This window comes from Saimiri boliviensis, chromosome 17 (genome assembly GCF_048565385.1).
Source record: "Saimiri boliviensis isolate mSaiBol1 chromosome 17, mSaiBol1.pri, whole genome shotgun sequence".
Classification (NCBI taxonomy): Eukaryota; Metazoa; Chordata; class Mammalia; order Primates; family Cebidae; genus Saimiri; species Saimiri boliviensis.
In genome coordinates this window covers 8,337,490-8,356,237 of record NC_133465.1, presented here as the reverse complement: position 1 = coordinate 8,356,237, position 18,748 = coordinate 8,337,490, and the positions used below count along the sequence as shown (strand labels likewise).

The window sequence follows — 18,748 nt, the reverse complement described above, 5'->3', positions numbered from 1 at the left end:
GCTTTGTGGATGGGTGTCTCAACCGTGGAAGTATTGATGCTTTGGGCTGGATAATTCTTTACTGTGGTGGCCGACCTGTGCTTTGCAAGATTTTAGCAGTATCCCTGGCCACCACTCACTAGATGGTGATAGTACGTCCCTCTGCATCCCCAGGTGTGAAATAAAAAATGTCTCCAAACCTTGCCAAAATTCCCCTGGGAGACAGTCCCTCCCGATTGAGAACCACTGGGCCAGGGGAAGCCTGACAGGCCTTGGGTCCCAGAGGGTGCAGGAGCCACCTTTCTGGATTCCGCTCAGAAAATATTCAAGCTGCGGAGGCTTCGGCAGGCGGGGCTTATGCAGATGAGCGGCAGGTTTGGCTGGGAGGCGGGCGGCTCTATGCAGATGAGGAGGCGGCGCCTGCATGCTGATGAGCTGGGCCCGCTGCCGACGCGGCTGGGAGCCCAGCGGGTCCCGCTGCGGTTCGCGCTGAAGTGTCATCTCTCTCCCTCCCCTCTTCCCCCTGGGTCCTTATCCTCCGAAACCTTTACCTCATCCTCGACCTTTACTCTCATCCATTTCCCCCTCCTACTCCTTGCACCTGTGCCCCTGTAACTGATTATCTCCACTCCTGGCGCCCCCCCACTCCCCGCATTTTTCCCCTCCCGCCGCAAACCTCGCGACCTCCAGCAGCCCGCCCCCGCGGGCCCGATCCTGCCCGGCAGCTCCCGCTGCAGCCTCCTCAACCTTCCCGCTCTGGCGGGGCTCGCCCAACTCCGCGCCGGGGTAGTCCGCGCTTAGGCTTCCCTGCTGCCCCCCTGCCGTCCCCTCAGAGCCCCCTCCCCCGCCCTGGCCCGCCGGCATGCAGGTGTCTATCGCGTGTACCGAGCAGAACCTTCGCAGCCGGAGCAGTGAGGACCGTCTGTGTGGACCCCGGCCGGGCCCTGGGGGCGGTAATGGCGGGCCGGCCGGCGGGGGGCACGGGAATCCTCCAGGGGGTGGAGGGTCTGGCCCCAAAGCCCGAGCTGCACTGGTTCCCCGACCCCCAGCGCCCGCTGGGGCCCTCCGAGAGAGCACCGGCCGAGGCACTGGCATGAAATACAGGTATGGGGGTGGCCGGGCAGCCCACCCCTTCCGCTTTCCTTTCGGGACCCCTGAGGCTTCTTGAGATGGCTGCCAAGACCCCTTCAAACTTCACTAAGTAGGTCTTCCTTCTTTCCATCTCTTCTTCCCGTCTCCGGCACTCCTTCACTTTGTCCCTCTCTTGGTCTCCATCGATATCCCTGACTAGGAGAGAATCAAGTTTACCAAGGTTGGCAGGGTCCTGTCAGACCCAGGGGATGCCCCCGAGCTTCCCTCCTTACCCCTGGGAAGGTCAGGGATGCACGGATCTCCAGGCTGCACCCCTCTCCAGTGGCATGTCCTTGGGTCTGCGTCCTGGGGAGTGGAGGGAGGGAATTGGCTTCTCTCTCTGGCCTGCTCAGGGTGCCTGACCCAGTTACTGCCCCACCTGCCCCAAGGGCTAGGTCTCCTGTGACCTTTCTTGGGCGCAAGGAGAATGAGGCCCATGGGAAGGATGGACCACATTTTTCGTCTCCATGCTGAGGGACAGGATCTGGGTAAACGGCAATGTAACCGACTTTATCTCAGAGGACTGTCAGGCCAGAGGCTCAGAACTTGAAGTGGGGGGTAGAGGAGGGGCCTGCTTAGAGTGAGCTGAGGTCACTGATCTGACCTGCTTTGTCACCTGAGGAATCTGATCCCCTCTATATGGTAGCCCTGATTGGCAGGCTGAGCTGACATCTGAGTTGGGGGCTTTGGGAAGAGGAGGGGGCTTTGGGAGGAGGAGGGGACTCACTGGTTCAGAGACAGTCTTCACAAGCTAACAGGAACAGAGGGAGTGGAGAGGGAGAACCAGGCTTTCCTGTCTTACTCTTCTCCCTCCTCCCAGGTCCCCAGTCTGCCTTTCATCCAGGCCCATCTGCCTAGCCTAGCCAGGGACCCTTGCCTGTCTGAATGCCTGAGCTTGACTTGGTTTACCTCTTCCAACCTGATGTCTGCCGTTTGGCACAGCACTCTGCCTGAGGGCCTGGTCTCACAAACTTACCACAATCAACCAACCACATTCCTCCCAGACCCTCACTGCACACATCCCAGAGATGACTCAAACACAGACAAGACCCCAGAAAGAAAAATCAGACACACATCTTCAATGTGATAAGAGGCATGGTCAGGCATGATGGATCATGCCTGTAATCCCAGCACTTTGGGGGACCGAGACAGGTGGATCACAAGGTCGGGAGATTGAGACCAACATGGCCAATATGGTGAAACCCTGTCTCTACTAAAAATACAAAAATTAGCTGGGCATGGTGGCACGTGCCTGTAGTCCAAGCTACTCGGGAGGCTGAGACAGGAGAATCACTTGAACCCAGGAGGCAAGGGCTATAGTGAGCTGAGATCGCGCCACTGCACTGCAGCCTGGGTGACAGAGCGAGACTCCGTCTCAAAAAAAAAAAAAAAAGAATGGAGACATTGGACAGTGGCTTCAGAGGAACACTCACTTATTGGTTGACTTGTCCTTTTGACAAAATTCCTAGGGCCTCTGCTCTGGAAATAGCACTTGCCCAATCCCACAGGCCCACTAGGTCTAGTTTCTTTGGACTGAGACACCTGAGGGCTTCTCAGTCTGGAAGAAGAGGAGCTGGAGGCCGATAATCTAGATCCATAATGGAGGTTCCACCCCTTCCCGCTGCTTCTGTATCTTGCAGGAACCTAGGGAAGTCTGGTCTTCGGGTGTCCTGTCTTGGCCTGGGTGAGTTAGAACAGGAATTAAGGAAAGGGGGGCATTCTTTCATGGTCATCTGCTGCAGTTCTCACATGCCTGGCTTCTCTCTTGCAGGTACCTGGGTCACATTTGGTTCTCAGATCTCAGATGAGGTATAAGTGATGGGACTTAGAATCAGGGTGGTCGGGGTGAGAGAACCTGAAAAGGGGAACTGAACCCGGATAGGGGTTTGGACAACAAGCACAGGAATGATGGATCTGAGGCTGGAGGATGGGGGAAGTGGAGATAATAGAGAATCCAGGGCTGAGATGTGATGGGTTAGAGAATAGTGAAGGAGGTAACTGAGGAGCAGTAGTTAATCTTTACCTCTTTCTCTTACCCCTTTAGACAGCGGAGGATGTGCTGACGGTAGCCTATGAGCATGGTGTAAACCTGTTTGACACCGCCGAAGTGTACGCAGCAGGAAAGTAAGGACTGGGGTGAAAGAGCTAAGCTCCATTTGGAAGGCTGAGAGGACGCCAGGGCTTCTCTTCTCGTTTTCCCTCTAAAGAACCCCGGGACTTCTGAGAATGTGAAGTTCCAACCCTCTGGGGAGGGCCCCCAAAGCATTGTAGTGGTTACAGTCCCAACATCGGTCCCTCTCTGGCTTAGAAGTCAACGGGCATGCTGTGCAGTTATTATTAAATAAAGCCAACAAATATATCTGAGGCATTAGTTATATGTAACTATTTGAGGATTACAAAGCAGAATTTTCGAACATATCATGCCATATCACACACTTGTGGCCTCACACTAGTAGAGAAAACCAGGATGACCTGACCCTGTTTCTTCCCCATCTAGCAACCACTTCTGCTCATCCTCCAGACTTGACCCAAGTGTCCGCTCCTTCAGGAATCCTTTGCCCAGGTCACTTCCCTCCCCGACCATGAGCTCCCAAAGCACTGTGGACTGTCTTCTGACACACAATTCATGGTTTATGTAACTGCATTAGCTGCTGAAGTCAGAGGCTTCCTTCCGTGGAATTTGTCTTGCTCTTCCCCAAGTACCCACACAGAGCCTAGCCCAGAGCAGGTGCTGCTTCTGGGAAGAATCAACATGTCTCCAAAAGTGCACACAGTCTAAGTGGTTAAACAAACAAAAAAGGGTGATAGGAAAGATTAAACTATGTTAAAACATTTCAGTAACAGTCCACCATGACAACTCAAGACTTGCCACAAGTTAGCTCATAATTTTATGCTACCTTGTGTAGCCAGTTCTATGGAAGCTGACAAGAAGGCTGGATCATAGATTGTGGCACTCAGAGAACTCATTATGGATGAGGCAGAATTTGAGCTGAGCTTTGGAGGATGCGTAGAATTTTGCAGAGGCTCAAAGAAGGGGGAAGGCAACCCAGATAGTTGAAGCCAGACGAGGCAGTGTCCTTCCCGGCTCCGGCATAATTGACCCCTCTCCCCTCATCCTATTCTATGTTTTTGGCCCCCACAGCGGGACTTGGTACATAGTTAATGCACAACAGATATTTGTTGAATATATGACGAAGACTATACAATTACACCCCTAGTTCCAGGGGCCCCTCTTATTTTGTCCAGGATGGACCTGTGAGCTGAAATGGACTCCTTGGTTTATACTCTACTTTGCAAAAGAGGAAAAGGTGGGGAGGAGAGGGAGGAATCGATTGGCCTGGGAGGGGTCGGTGAGTCTGCCTTGTCTTTCTTTTAGGGCTGAAAGGACCCTAGGCAACATCCTGAAGAGCAAAGGTTGGAGGTGAGACTGTTTTGGGGGTTGTTGGGGACATGCGCACCCAAAAATCCTTCTCTTGCTGGTTCTCCCATTTCTCTTCTTCCAGGAGGTCAAGCTATGTCATCACCACCAAGATTTTTTGGGGAGGACAGTAAGTGGCTGCCCCACTGCAACTGGGGAGAATGTGCAAAGGTGTATGGGGTGGGGATGGGGACAGCTATCCTGCACCTGCTACACCAGGTCCACACCCTGCCTGTGACGACTCACGGGATTCCCATTCCTTATGGCTCCAAGCCAGCCTGGTCCCTATCTTTGTCACATCTCATCTTTGCCTTAACCTTTTCCTACAGGGCAGAAACCGAGCGAGGTTTGAGCCGCAAGCACATCATTGAAGGTGAGACTTAGGGGCTGGGAACCCGAAGTGAGGAGATATGGAAGCCAGATGAGTAGGGAACAGTCCCTGAACTTCTGGAGGCTTTGAATAGGGATTTAGGTGGCCATGGCAAGGGGGAAAGGTCTGAATTTTTCTGAGATGGAGTTCCGCTTTTGTTGCCCAAGCTGGGATGCAATGGTGCGATCTCGGCTCACTGCAACCTCTGCTTCCTGGATTCAAGCAGATTCTGCCTCAGCCTCCTGAGCAGCTGGGGTTACAGGCATGCACCACCACGCCCGGCTAATTTTTTGTATTTTTATTAGAAACGGTATTTCACCATGTTGGCCACGCTGGTCTTGAACTCCTGAACTCAGGTGATCTGCCCATCTTGGCCTCCCAAAGTGCTGGGATTACAGGCATGAGCCACCGTGCCCAGCAGTCTGAATTCTTAGTACACTGAAGCTGAGGTGCTTATCTTCTTCTTCCTCTCCTCACCCCACCTCCAGGCTTGCGAGGATCCCTGGAACGCCTCCAGCTAGGATACGTGGACATTGTCTTTGCCAATCGCTCAGACCCCAACTGTCCTATGGAGGGTAAAAGCAGTACCCCCAACCCTTACAGTCCTTCAAAACAGCATTTCCTTGCTGGGTGCAGTGGCTCATGCCTGTAATCCCAGGACTTTGGGAGGCCAAGGCAGGGGGATCACTTGGGGCCTGGAGTTTTAGAACAGCCTGGGCAACATAGCAAGACCCTGTCTCTACAAAAAATGTTTAAAGGCTGGGCGCGGTGGCTCAAGCCTGTAATCCCAGCACTTTGGGAGGCCGAGGCGGGTGGATCACGAGGTCGAGAGATCGAGACCATCCTGGTCAACATGGTGAAACCCCGTCTCTACTAAAAATACAAAAAACTAGCTGGGCGTGGTGGCGCGTGCCTGTAATCCCAGCTACTCAGGAGGCTGAGGCAGGAGAATTGCCTGAGCCCAGGAGGTGGAGATCGCGCCATTACACTCCAGCCTGGGTAACAAGAGCGAAACTCCATCTCAAAAAAAAAAAAGAAAAAAAAAAAAGTTTAAAAATTAGGTGGCTGTGGTGGTGTGTGCCTGTACTCCCAGCTATTCAGGAGGCTGAGGCAGGATGATCATCCGAGCCCGGGAATTTGAAGCCACAGTGAGCTATGATTCCACCACTGCACTACATCCTAAGTGACAGAGCGAGACCCTGTCTCAAAAAATCTAAGAACAAAAACTGAGCCCTTCCTCAAACCCTCAGCAGGAAGCCAGCCCCTGCTCAGAAGGCCCCCCAAACTCCACAGTGGAGGCTGAGACTCCAGGATGTGGACAGGAAGGGAGGCAAAGAATAGATATTTACTTTTATGACTCCACAGAGATGCCTGGGTCTTGGTGGGGCAGGTAGAGGTCTGTAAATCTGGAGTCTTAGATTCCAGCGGTCTGACAGTAAGGCTTTCCCTCTCCTGTGTGCCTAGAGATTGTGCGAGCCATGACCTATGTCATCAACCAGGGCCTGGCCCTATACTGGGGGACATCCCGATGGGGGGCTGCAGAAATCATGGTGAGTGTGTGACCCTACTTTGCCCCTGTCCTACAACTGGTTCCCCCTTTTCACATGGTTACTTCAGAGCCCACTGCCTGGGGGAGGAGGCAGAGAAGAAAATGGAAGTCATGCTCTGACCCCCATCTTTTCCCCAACTCCAACGCAGGAGGCCTACTCCATGGCCAGACAGTTCAATCTGATTCCTCCAGTTTGTGAACAAGCTGAGCACCACCTGTTTCAGAGGGAGAAGGTGGAGATGCAGCTGCCAGAGCTCTACCACAAGATTGGTTCGCAGCCCCTCGTCCCTGACTTTACCTTAGCTTCATCCATGGCTACGGCCTATTCCTGACACCCAGTGTTCTTCTCTTAGGAGTTGGATCAGTCACCTGGTACCCTCTAGCCTGTGGTCTCATTACTAGCAAGTATGATGGGCGAGTCCCAGATACCTGCAGGGCCAATATCAAGGTGAGATCATCAAGGGGACTCCGGGTGGCAGGACCGGGTTACGTGGGCTGCTTTGTGGGGAGTTACGGGGGGCCGGGGGGGGGGGGGCGGACTGCTGTGTGTTTGAGTGTGGAGGTGGTGGGGATGGCGGGGTCTTCTGCTCATTCTCCTTGGCCTCCAGGGCTATCAGTGGCTCAAGGACAAAGTGCAGAGTGAAGACGGCAAGAAGCAACAAGCCAAAGTCATGGACCTTCTCCCCATGGCTCACCAGCTGGGCTGCACTGTGGCCCAGCTTGCCATTGGTGAGACACTGTACCTGCAGGGGCCCTGTCTCCTCCTGACATGCTCCCAAGCCCATCCTAAAACTGGTTTGTCCCTAGGGAGGACCCTTGTCTTCAGAGACACTTCTGAAATCTATGTGGTCACTGTTCCCCATCAGTTCTCTTTTTCCCCTCCTCTGGCCCCAGCATGGTGTCTCCGCAGTGAGGGTGTCAGCTCTGTCTTGCTGGGGGTGTCGAGTGCGGAACAGTTGATAGAACACCTGGGCGCTCTACAGGTGAGTTCGCGACTTAGAGGCAGAGCCTATCTCTGTTCCCTTCCCCAGGAGTCAAAGCGACGCCATCCAAGCCAGGATGGCCCTGTAAGGTCACCCACTGCAAAGTCCTGACTTTGCAGGTGAGAGGTCCCAGGGCCGCAAGGCGAGGCACGGACACAGCTGCGATTCTTGCCTGGCCACTTGACCCCCCTGTGGTGCTTCCCCGGGTCCTGGAACCCCATGCCCTTCCTCAGTGACCCTGCATGGGCGGCCGTCGCCACTACCCCCTTCTCCACCAGGTGCTGAGCCAGCTGACCCCGCAGACGGTGATGGAAATAGACGGGCTCCTGGGGAACAAGCCGCATTCCAAGAAGTAGTCCGTCAGGGGCGCAGGGACCCATCCCGGCCCCACTGCACCCGCCCGAGAACCGCTTCCCGTAGCCGCCTCTCCCGCTCCGGATCTCTCCATGCAGCGGCTGGAGCCAGGGTAGCCCCGCCTACCAACGAGTCCCGGCTTCGAGTAGTGATACGCATGAACAAAGCCATATCCTTCCGCAGTGGGGCCGAGAGAGAAAGCAGTGCGCCCGCCCCCGCTGTGTCCTTCTAGGCCTTCTTGCAGATCCCGGGCATGAGCTACTAGCCGTAGGCTCTCTGCCACTTGGTCTCGCCCCTTCTCTCTTCCCCCTATTCCCGAGGCCCAGAAACGAAAAGAAAAACCAAAACCCAGCACATACAAGAAAACAAGCAGAGTACCTCAAAAAGGGGCCCTTGAAATGTCATCAAAGGGTAATAACCTAGTGAGTGAGTTGTGATGTCATCTGGGACATAGGAAATGGGGCTCTTCGGGTATTCAGTACAAAGGAAGCCAGGCTGGTCCTGGCAGGATGTAAATGGTCATCTTTGGGAAACTAGGACCCTGCCTCCCAGCCCAGAGGTGGAGGAGGGTGGTCAGGGTGGGGGCTACAGTGACACAGGACTGGCAAAAGTAGAGAGAAATTTAATAGCACATCTACACTGCAGTCTGGTGGAAGTGGCCAGGGTGGCCCTTGGAAAACAGTTGGGCTGTTTTTGCAGGAATTAGTGACAGCCTTTTGGTCACAGGCAGAGACAAGGGGCTGACATTAAAGGTCTGGGTAGAGACTTTCGGGCCTTGAGCAGGACCTCCTACCTGGCGGCAGAGAACTACAGTCTGCCTCCTGGGAAGAACCCTAAAGCAGTAATGATGGCTCCTCCTCTGTAAGACTTCCCAGGGAACTGTAAATAAACCTCAGCTTGATCCTCACAGTGTCTGAAGTTGCAGGGGGGTGGAAGGCTAGGGTCGCAGTCTCACCTATCTGGCCCTCTGGCCCCCTAACATTAGAAAGTTCCCAGCACTCGCTTTGTCTCCATTGCTCATTCACCTCGGTGACCCAGGCATCAGGCTTCTAGTCACTGTTCTCATCAAGGACCAAGGCACCAGATACCCTGGGCCTCAGTTTTCTTCGTTCAGTTACCACATTCCTTAGAACCCAGAAATCTGGCTTCATAATTTTGTTCCTCCTCTTTCTATGAAAGACCTAGCTATCTGCCCTTGTTTTGTTTGTTTGTATTTAAAGTGATATTAGCCATACTTCTTTCTTGTACTTCTCATTTCTCTCTCACGGATACCCACACGTATGCCACGGAACTTGTGGCTGAATGGGAAATGCTGTTCTGAGGTTGAGGCTTTATGATTTGGTGGACAGGTACAGTGAAGAATGGTCTGAGGTTGAGGGAATAGAGAGAAGAAAAGATGTTATCATTTCATTGGGACAGAACTGGGTGGAAAGTTACAACCTTAAAGATCACAAGGCAGAGGAGGATGAGCTCTGCCTTCCTTAAATACAACCTCCCCATCTCGCTTCTACCCATCCTCATCCTGCCTTGATCCAAAAACTGGGCGAGCAGAGTAAAACCAATTTCCAAAAGAAAAAAGTCAGCAGTATGCCATTTACTGGATTAGCAGCCAACCGCATCAACTAATTAATACTTACATCCACCCCCATCATCTCCCACTCATTTTGCAAGACTGTGGAGGAAACAAGGAAGTAAAATGTATGACTAAACTATGATTAGTTGCTCTGTAACAAACATACAAGAATTAATCAATCCCAAATAGTATTCTCCTTAAATAGTTATCTTAGAGGGTTATGCACGTATTTTTTTTTTTTTTTTTTTTTTTTTTGAGACGGAGTTTCGCTCTTGTTACCCAGGCTGGAGTGCAATGGCGCGATCTCGGCTCACCGCAACCTCCGCCTCCTGGGTTCAGGCAATTCTCCTGCCTCAGCCTCCTGAGTAGCTGGGATTACAGGCATGTGCCACCATGCCCAGCTAATTTTTTGTATTTTTAGTAGAGACGGGGTTTCACCATGTTGACCGGGATGGTCTCGATCTCTCGACCTCGTGATCCACCCGCCTCGGCCTCCCAAAGTGCTGGGATTACAGGCTTGAGCCACCGCGCCCGGCCGCACGTATTTTAATGAAGCCTGCTCCATTGCTAAAAAGCACTACTCCTCCTAGAATTACCTTCAAAGGCAGTTTGGAAATCCCTTGATTTAACAACAGCAACAACAAAAAACCTTCCTTTAGTGTCACACCTCCTCTGTATGTAGACATTTGCCGTATTTATCACTCACATCATTCATTAATTTAGCAAGTATTTGTTTATTCAGTCCTATTATGGTATGGCCCAGGGATACAAAGGTGAACAAAACCAGATACTCTGAACAACCTTCATACATCTTGCTGAGGGGAGAGACAATCACAGAACCGCCAAATAAATACAAACTTCAGTTGTCCAAAGTCCAGAGAAAAGCACATGGTGTTACCGAGTCTACAGTGGTTATCCGACATGGTGAGGCGGCACTGAGAGCTGAAGGAAGAATAGATGTTAATAAGGGTTAAACAAGAGGTTTAAGAGCATATGGGCCGGGCGTAGTGGCTCAAGCCTGTAATCCCAGCACTTTGGGAGGCCGAGGCGGGTGGATCACAAGGTCAAGAGATCGAGACCATCCTGGTCAACATGGTGAAACCCCGTCTCTACTAAAAATACAAAAAAGTAGCTGGGCATGGTGGCATATGCCTGTAATCCAAGCTACTCAGGAGGCTGAGGCAGGAGAATTGCCTGAACCCAGGAGGTGGAGGTTGCGGTGAGCCGAGATCGCGCCATTGCACTCCAGCCTGGGTAACAAGAGCGAAACTCCGTCTCAAAAAAAAAAAAAAAAAGAGCATATGAAGGCCTGTGGCAGAAAGGAACATACAAGCCCAAAGTCCCCAAAGCCAGAGTGTCTAGAGAGGAATGGAACAGAAAGTGAGACATGGGTAATGGCCGGGCACAGTGGCTCACACCTGTAATGCCAGCACTTTGGGAGGCCGAGGTGGGTGGATGACTTGAGGTCAGGAGTTTGAGACCAGCCTGGGCAACATGGCGAAAACCCATCTCTACTAAAAATACAAAAAAAAAAAAAAAAAAAGAAAAAAAGCCGGACGTAGTGATGCACATCTGTAGTCCCAGCTACTCAGGAGGCTGAGGCAGGAGAATCGCTTGAGCCCTGGAGGTGGAGGTTGCAGTGAGCCAAGATTGTGCCACTGCACTCCAGCCTGGGCGACAGAGAAAGACTGACTTAAAAAAAAGAAAGGAAGGAAAGGGAAGGGAGGGAGGAAGGAAGGAGAAAAAGAGAAAGAAAAGAAAGGGGGAGGAATAAAGACAGAGAAACGGGTAAGTTCAGAACACACGGGGGCTTACAGGGTACCTTACAATGTTATATTTATCTAGGCCGGGTGCAGTGGCTCATGCCTGCAATCCCAGCACTTTGGGAGGCCGAAGCAGGTGGATCACATGAGCCCAGGGATTCAAGACCAGCCTGGGCAACATGGGGAGACCACATCTCTACAAAAATACAAGAATGGGTAGGGCATGGTGGCTCGCACCTGTAGTCCCAGCTGCTTGAAGGCTGAGGTGGGCAGATGGCTTGAGCCTGGGAGACTGAGGCTGCGGTGAGCAAGATCATGCCACGACACTCCAGCCTGAGCATCAGAGCAAGCCCCTGTCTCAAAAAATATTATATTTATCACACTAGGAAAAAATGGTAGGAAGCCCTCTCTATCAGTTATCTATTGATACACAACAAATCACCACCAAAGTTAGTGGCCTGAGATAACTTTTTATTTATTTATTTATTTTTCTTTTCCTCTTTTTGCTTTTTCATGTAACAAGAACCTAGTTTTAGCTGCTTTTTAAGAGATGGGGTCTCACTCTGTCACCCAGGCTGGAGTGCACTGATGCAATCACTGCTCAGTGCAGCTTCGATGTCCTGAGGCCCAAGTGATCCACCCACCTCAGCCTACTGAGTAGGTGGGATGATGTGCGCCACTGGCGTCTGGCTTTTTTTGTTTGTTTTGTTTTTTTTTTTTGGAGAGATAGGTTCTTACCATGATGCCCAGGCTGATCTCAAACACCTGAGCTCAAAAGTGATCCTTCCATCTTGGCCTCCCAAAGTGCTAGTTTTACAGGTGTGAGCCACCACACTACACTCCACAGAAATAACTTTTTAAAACTGCTCTTTTTCACGATTCTGTGGGCTGGCTGGGAGTTCCTTTGCTGTTTTCACCTAGGCTACTCACGTGGCTACACTCAAACGATTTCCAGCACTCAAACAGCAGGACAGCTGAGCAGGAAAATACATAATGGCCTTGCCAGCAGGTATGGCTGTTGGCTGGCACTCCTCCACATAGCCTCATCCTTACATGGTGGTCTCAGGGCCGTGTTCCAAGGGGACAGGGCAGAAGCTACAAGGCCTCTGAAGGACTAGGTTCCAGAACTCACACGTCACTTCTGCCACATCTATTGGTCAAAGCTGTTTACAAGGCCAGCCCAGATTCAAGGGGTAGAGGAGACCCTAGTTCTTTTTTTTTTTTGAGACAGAGTCTTGCTCTTGTTACCCAGGCTGGAGTGCAATGGCGCGATCTCAGCTCACCGCAACCTCCGCCTCCTGGGTTCAGGCAATTCTCCTGCCTCAGCCTCCTGAGTAGCTGGGACTACAGGCACGCGCCACCATGCCCAGCTAATTTTTTGTATTTTTAGTAGAGACGGGGTTTCATCATGTTGACCAGGATGGTCTCGATCTCTTGACCTCGTGATCCACCCGCCTCGGCCTCCCAAAGTGCTGGGATTATAGGCTTGAGCCACCGCGCCCGGCCGAGACCCCAGTTCTTGATGTGAGAAGCAGCAAAGTCACATTGCAAAGGAATTTGGGGCCATGATTAAGCCACCACATTAAAAGTTTTTTTTGTTTGTTTTTGTTTTTGAGATGGAGTCTTGCCCTGTTGCCCAGGCTGGAGTACGGTGGCATGATCTCAGCTCACTCCAACTTCTGCCTCCCCAGTTCAAGTGATTCTGCCTCAGCCTCCCTAGTAGCTGGGATTACAGGTGCCCACCACCACACCCGGCTAATTTTTGAATTTTTGTATTTTTAGTAGAGACGGAATTTTGCCATGTTGGCCAGGCTGGTGTGAAACTCCTGACCTCAGGTGATCTGCTAGCCTTAGCTTCCCAAAGTGCTGGGATTACAGGTATGAGCCGCCACGCCCCACCTAAAAGATTTTAAACAAGAATGGAAGGAGTGGGTGGTAGGATGTGATTGGGTGTGAAATTTGGAAAGATTACTGTAAACACAGAGAGAAGCCTACAGAAGGCCACAGTGCCCATGGGGATTAGTTAGGAGGCTCCTGCTAGAGTCTAAGCTAGAGATGGTGGCAGCTTGGACTAGGGTGGTATGGTGGAGGTGGAGAGAAATAGGTGATTAGAGAGATATTTAAGAGGCAAAATAGACCTGGCTTGCTGATGGGTCAGTACAGGAAAGCAAGGGCAAGGGCAAGATCAAGGATAACATCTATGTTTCTAGAATTGGCCAAATAAAGGGGCGGAAAACGGGAAGAAATGCTGATTTGGACATGGAGGCCATCCATTCGGGTTCTTGGAGATAAACAACAAGGGCTGTGGAGCAGGCAACTGATACCTGGAGCCCTGGCTATCCAGCACTTTGGGAGCATTTACACCATCAAATCTACCTTAAAAGATTAGGATGGGCCGGGTGCAGTGGCTCACGCCTGTAATGCTTACCATGGAGGGTACAGTTGATTGTGGGTGCTGCTTGGTAAAGTTATCATTTCCTCATAGTCTTTTGTTTTGTACTTTATCATGTATTTATTAACAATAGATACATACCAGTACCCCCTTTTTTATTTTATTTTATTAATTTTTTTTTTTTTTTGGAGACTGAGACTGAGTCTTACTCTATTGTCTAGGCTGGAGTGCAGTGGTGTGCTCTTGACTCACTGCAACCTCTGCCTCCTGCGTTCAAGTAATTCTCATGCCTTAGCCTCTTGAATAGCTGGGACTACAGGTGTGAGCCACTATGCCCAGCTAATTTTTTGTATTTTTAATAGAGACAGGGTTTCACCATGTTGGCCAGGCTGCTCTTGAACTCTTGATCTCAAGTTATCCCCCTGCCTCAGCCTCCCAAAATGCTGGGATTACAGGCAAGAGCCACTGTGCCCAACTCTACCAGTCCTTTTAAGACAGAAAAGTTTTGAATTGTGAGAGCATCACTGTAATAAGTAGACAGCTTCTCCCATGATCACAGAGAATACCATTCAAAAGTTCTGAAATGTTTGCTTAAAAATAATGGGGCTGGGTGAGGTGGCTCACACCTGTAATCCCTGCACTTTGGGAGGCCGAGGCGGGCAGACTGCCTAAGCTCAGGAGCTCAAGACCAGCCTGGGGAACATGGTGAAACCTCGTCTCTACTAAAATACAAAAAATTTAGCCAGGCATGGCGGCGTGTGCCTGTAATCCCAGCTACTCAGGAGGCTGAGACAGGACAATCACTTGAACCCAGGAGGCAGAGGTTGCAGTGAGCCAAGATTGCACCACTGCACTCCAGCCTGGACAACAGAGCGAGGCTCCGTCTCAACAATAATAATAAAATAATAATGGTATACCTCCTCAAAAGAGATTACCTACTAGGTTTTAACAATTTAGGTTAAAAAGCCAGCTCTGCATTGCCTGTGATAGCTAATAAATGCCATGGGTGTAGAGAAGCCCATCTTGTACATATTGGTCAAGAAGGATGGGTGTTGAACATGTTGGATACTGAGAAGTTAAAGCAAATACAATAGTGGCTGGTGGCACAGGATAATAATAGTAGCTAATACAGCACTTACCTGGTGCTTACTGTGTACTGGACACCATTTGAATCACCTTACTCATATAAGCTCATTCAGTCCTCACTATTATTATCCACATTTTATAACTTAGGAAACCAAGGCCCAGAGAAATTAAGTAACTTGCTCAAAGTGTCACAGCTAGAAAGAGGTGGAAGCTAGGATTTGAACTGAAGCCATCTGGCTCTAGACTGTATTACCCTCCACAACGGAACCTGGGCTTCAGGTTCAGGAGAGGAGGTTGAGGAGGCAGCTGTGTATGGGTGTGGCACCATGAGGGGAATGTGGGTTGTGAGTGCCATGTCCTGTTTACCAGGGGGAGAAGTCAGACCCCTGAGTCAGAGCTCCTGCTGGGGTGCTTTGCTGGGGCCATCACGATGTGTGGGTGTCCAGGCCTCCGGAAGGAAAGGATTCCCAGCATTCCTAAAGCCGTAGTCCTGGAATCTAGGTCCCTCCTTAGGCTGAGCTATCAGTGACGGTTGAGCAGTTTGGGGAGCATGAAATTTAGGAAGCCAGCCTTACAGGCAACACAGAGAGCTCATGTTTAATGAGAACTGAGGGCGAAATCGATTCAAAGGCCCAGGGGACCACTAACGGTTGGGCAGAATGGGCAGTGTCAGAAAACTGGGTGGGATTGTGAAACTCCCTGTGAGCCACTGAATAGGCCAAGGGGTCTTTAGAAACCTTAGCCAATTACAGAAGGCTCAGGAACAGAAAGGGATCCAGGGGTCTGCACACAGTAGAATTAAGGAGTGCTGGCATTGCTTTGGGGAGAGAAGGAAAGCTCCACCCCACTCCCTGGGAGTGGACAGGAAGGGAGGAATGGGTGCTTTGGACCCCAGGGCTCTGGTCGTGGCATGGTCTGGACCGCCTCCCCCACTCCACCATCGCTGTCATTCCTGGCCTCACACCTCCACCGCCCCAACACGTGCCACCACGGGGCGCGGCCCGATCAAGGCGTGACGCTTCGCGGGGTGGAGCCTCACTTATTCCCCTATTAAAAGGGGAAAGAGGCCGCGGCGCCGGCCCCAGAAGGGTCTGCTCGTTTTGTCCACGGAGCCGGCAGCGTTAGCGACGTCCTCGAATCCGCGGCGGGCACGATGCAGCTCTTGGTGAGGGTGCCCTCTCTTCCGGAGCGGGGCGAGCTGGACTGCAACATATGCTACCGCCCTTTCAACCTCGGGGTCCGCGCGCCCCGCCGCCTGCCCGGGACGGCGCGTGCCCGCTGCGGCCACACGCTCTGCACTGCCTGCCTCCGCGAGCTGGCGGCGCGCGGGGACGGCGGCGGGGCTGCCGCGCGCGTGGTGCGCCTGCGCCGCGTGGTCACGTGCCCCTTCTGCCGCGCGCCCTCGCCGCTCCCGCGCGGCGGCGTCACGGAGATCACCCTCGACTCGGACTTGTGGTCGCGATTGGAGAAAAAAGCGCGGGCCGAGTGCGAACGAGATGAGGCGGGGAACCCGGCCAAGGAAAGCGGCGACGCTGAAGGAGAGGCGGAGGCGGAAAGGCAGAGCGAGAAGTGGGCGGGGCCTAGGAGCGCTGGGTGGCGCGCGCTCCGGAGGCTCTGGGACAGGGTCCTGGCGCCCGCGCGCCGCTGGCGGCGTCCGCTGCCTAGCAACGGTGAGGGGCTGCCAGGGGAGGATGCAGGGCAGAGAGCGCCGAGGAACGCCGGGGTTCGTCGGCTTGCTCTGCTGCCACTAACCCTTCTTTTCCCCAGTGCTCTACTGTCCGGAGATCAAAGACATTGCCCACCTGACCAGTTGCACGTTGTAATCGAGGAACTCGGCAGCTACAGCAGAAGGAAGCTACAGGTGGGAGCTGCAGCCTTGCGGGGTTGATGCCAAGACTACCCTCTCTCAGATCCCAGGATTGGCACGTGATGAGAGAGATGAGTCGAGGGCAGGAGGGAACGCCCTGGGAGGTGTTGACGCTGAGTTGGGGAGGCTCCTAGACGAACTCGCCCCCATCTACTGACTGTGCCAGTCTTAAATTTCCAGGATGGAGTGGCCAAGGAATGATATAAACAAAGCCTACGTTACCGTGGGAAGAAGGCAGACTGTTTTCTTAGCTGGGACTCTGGCTTTTGTCCAGGGTGGCTCTGGTGTGTGGGAGCAACAGGTCCCATTTTAGCAATTCTTTGTCAATGGTTTGATTTTTTTTTTTTTTTTTTAAGATGGAACGGGAATGGGAGAGAAGAGGCTAATTTTCGCGTCATGTTAATCTCACTTCTCTGGCATGTAAGGGTGCTGGTATGCCTGCTGTCTCTGCACTCCCAGTTCTGTGCTCCAAAAATTGAGATGGCTCCCTGCCTATGACTATGACTAGGAGCCTTACTTCATTTTTGAATCTCCCTTCAACCTGCTAGGGCAGGTATCAGAAATTCCAAAGGGCATTTATGTAAGGTACGTAATTAGAGCCTATCAACGTAGGAAGGGAGAGCCATTTGGGAAAGGCATCATATTTCAAACTTTTCCTATTATCTGTGTTATCTTTACAGTCACAGGGAAACAATGGCGCTATTGAAAAGATATTTTTACAATTTTAAGCTTGTATCCCATAATGGGACATCACCTATTGTATATATGCCATAAATTCTATTTTAAAATCCTGTATCTTATCACCATGTAGTCACAGTCAAAGACCAGCAGTGTTGGTGTGGTGTACTGTTGATGGAAATGCACAGTCTCACTCCAGGATCCCACTCCAGACTTCCTGAATCAGACTCTGGCAGAGGTTTTTTTTTTTTTTTTTTTTTTGAGACAGAGCCTCGCTTTGTCGCCCCAGGCTCACGGCAGCCTCTGCCTCCCAGGTTCAAGCGACTCTCCTGCCTCAGCCTCCCAAGTGGCTGGGATTACAGGTGTCTGTCACCACACCTGGCTAATTTTTGTATTTTTAGCAGAGATGGGGTTTTCGATATGTTAGCCAGGCTGGTCTCAAACTCCTGACCTCAGGTGAACCACCCACCTAGGCCTCCCAAAGTGCTGGGATTATAGGAATGAGCCACCGAGCCCTGCCAGACTCGCATTTTAAAAATCCCAGGTGATTTGTGTGCATGTGAAAATTTAAGTACCATTGGTCTAGATCCTAGACTCTTTAGGATATCACCATCTGTAGATAGAATATTTAAAGCATAATAGCTATGATTGATAATTTTATCTGAAGTTGTGAAGTAACATTCTCTTGCCGAAGAAATCCTAACCTACTGTGTTACATTTTTTAGTCAAAAGTGTGAACTTATTGTTAACTTCAATTTTTTTAGGGGTCTCCAAACTTTAAAAAATATAAATACTGTTTTTTATTGACAAATGATACTTGTATATATTTACGGGGTATAAACCTCAATTTTTGTAACCCTTGTTTTGGCATTTTCCTGTTCTTATGTCTCAGCTTAATGCTCCCTCCTCTGAGAGGTCTTTTTCTGCCTTCAACGTAGTAGACCCTTTTACCCCACCCCTCAGTAACATAATGCTGTTTTATTTTTACTGCTTTTATTTTCATGCTTTGTGGGTATCCCCACTGGAGTGTAAGCCCCATTGGAGCAAGGGCTGACTTGTGACTGTTTTATCTCCAGGGCCAACAGCAGTGTTAATGTATAGTATGTACTCAATAAATATTTGTTTGGTTTTTATCTCATTTTTTAATACAGTCGCCTTGTGAACTAAGTATCTGTCCTCTCTCAATCTCTGAGAGGCTCTGTTTAATGAACAATAAACATACAGGAGGTGCTTAGCAGTTCAAATCTTCCGTAAGCTACACAGATCTGACCCTCCTTTAAAAAAAAAAAAAGAAAAAAAAAAGTGTGCCTTTGCTTCATACTGGAACTGAACCTGTGGAGCTGTAGTGACCTCTACTGACTCTTAGGGGAACTAAGCAACTTGAAGGTGGAAAGGCTGATCAGGATGGCTGGAAGGCAGTTTCGAATCTTGCTAGGCACTCCTCCCACTACGCTTGTCCAGTAAGTCCCACTCTCTCTGAAGTCCGCCTGAGGCCACGTAGGTATCTGATGCTCACCCTCCTTCTCTACACTGAGCCTAGCACATAGTTGGAGCTGGAAGAACCTCAGTTTTAGTGAATGATCCAAGGGATAAAAATGAGAAAAA

The 18,748-nt window shown here is 51.1% G+C and overlaps 2 protein-coding genes across 3 annotated transcripts; both read left to right on the top strand.

Moving 5' to 3' along the window:
* The first annotated feature begins 4 nt into the window (after positions 1–4).
* On the top strand, positions 5–9,018 carry KCNAB3 (potassium voltage-gated channel subfamily A regulatory beta subunit 3). Of its 2 annotated transcripts, none has more exons than XM_003929199.4 (14): positions 5–1,083; positions 2,751–2,794; positions 2,882–2,919; positions 3,155–3,234; positions 4,487–4,531; positions 4,614–4,658; positions 4,858–4,901; positions 5,387–5,473; positions 6,363–6,448; positions 6,597–6,717; positions 6,801–6,895; positions 7,056–7,176; positions 7,342–7,430; positions 7,709–9,018. In XM_003929199.4, the coding sequence occupies exons 1-14, from the start codon at positions 842–844 to the stop codon at positions 7,784–7,786; spliced, it is 1,215 nt and encodes a 404-aa protein (XP_003929248.1). In that variant the 5' UTR covers positions 5–841; the 3' UTR covers positions 7,787–9,018. The 2 variants fall into 2 exon arrangements, with proteins under 2 accessions (XP_003929248.1, XP_039332000.1); XM_039476066.2 differs by having other exon boundaries at positions 7,255–7,430.
* A 6,670-nt stretch (positions 9,019–15,688) lies between these two features.
* RNF227 (ring finger protein 227) lies at positions 15,689–18,276 on the top strand. The gene is made up of 2 exons (XM_039476064.2): positions 15,689–16,268; positions 16,366–18,276. Exons 1-2 carry the CDS (start codon positions 15,752–15,754, stop codon positions 16,419–16,421), a joined length of 573 nt encoding a protein of 190 aa, XP_039331998.2. The 5' UTR covers positions 15,689–15,751; the 3' UTR covers positions 16,422–18,276.
* Positions 18,277–18,748: the final 472 nt, after the last annotated feature.

Coding starts and splice junctions, on each gene's coding strand:
- KCNAB3 (XM_039476066.2), top strand. CDS start 842: ATGCAGGTGTCTATCGCGTGTACCGAGCAGAACCTTCGCAGCCGGAGC. Junction 2,795..2,881: donor GGTGTCCTGTCTTGGCCTGG/GTGAGTTAGAAC, acceptor TCTCTCTTGCAG/GTACCTGGGTCACATTTGGT. Junction 3,235..4,486: donor GAAGTGTACGCAGCAGGAAA/GTAAGGACTGGG, acceptor TCTTTCTTTTAG/GGCTGAAAGGACCCTAGGCA.
- RNF227 (XM_039476064.2), top strand. CDS start 15,752: ATGCAGCTCTTGGTGAGGGTGCCCTCTCTTCCGGAGCGGGGCGAGCTG. Junction 16,269..16,365: donor GCGTCCGCTGCCTAGCAACG/GTGAGGGGCTGC, acceptor TCTTTTCCCCAG/TGCTCTACTGTCCGGAGATC.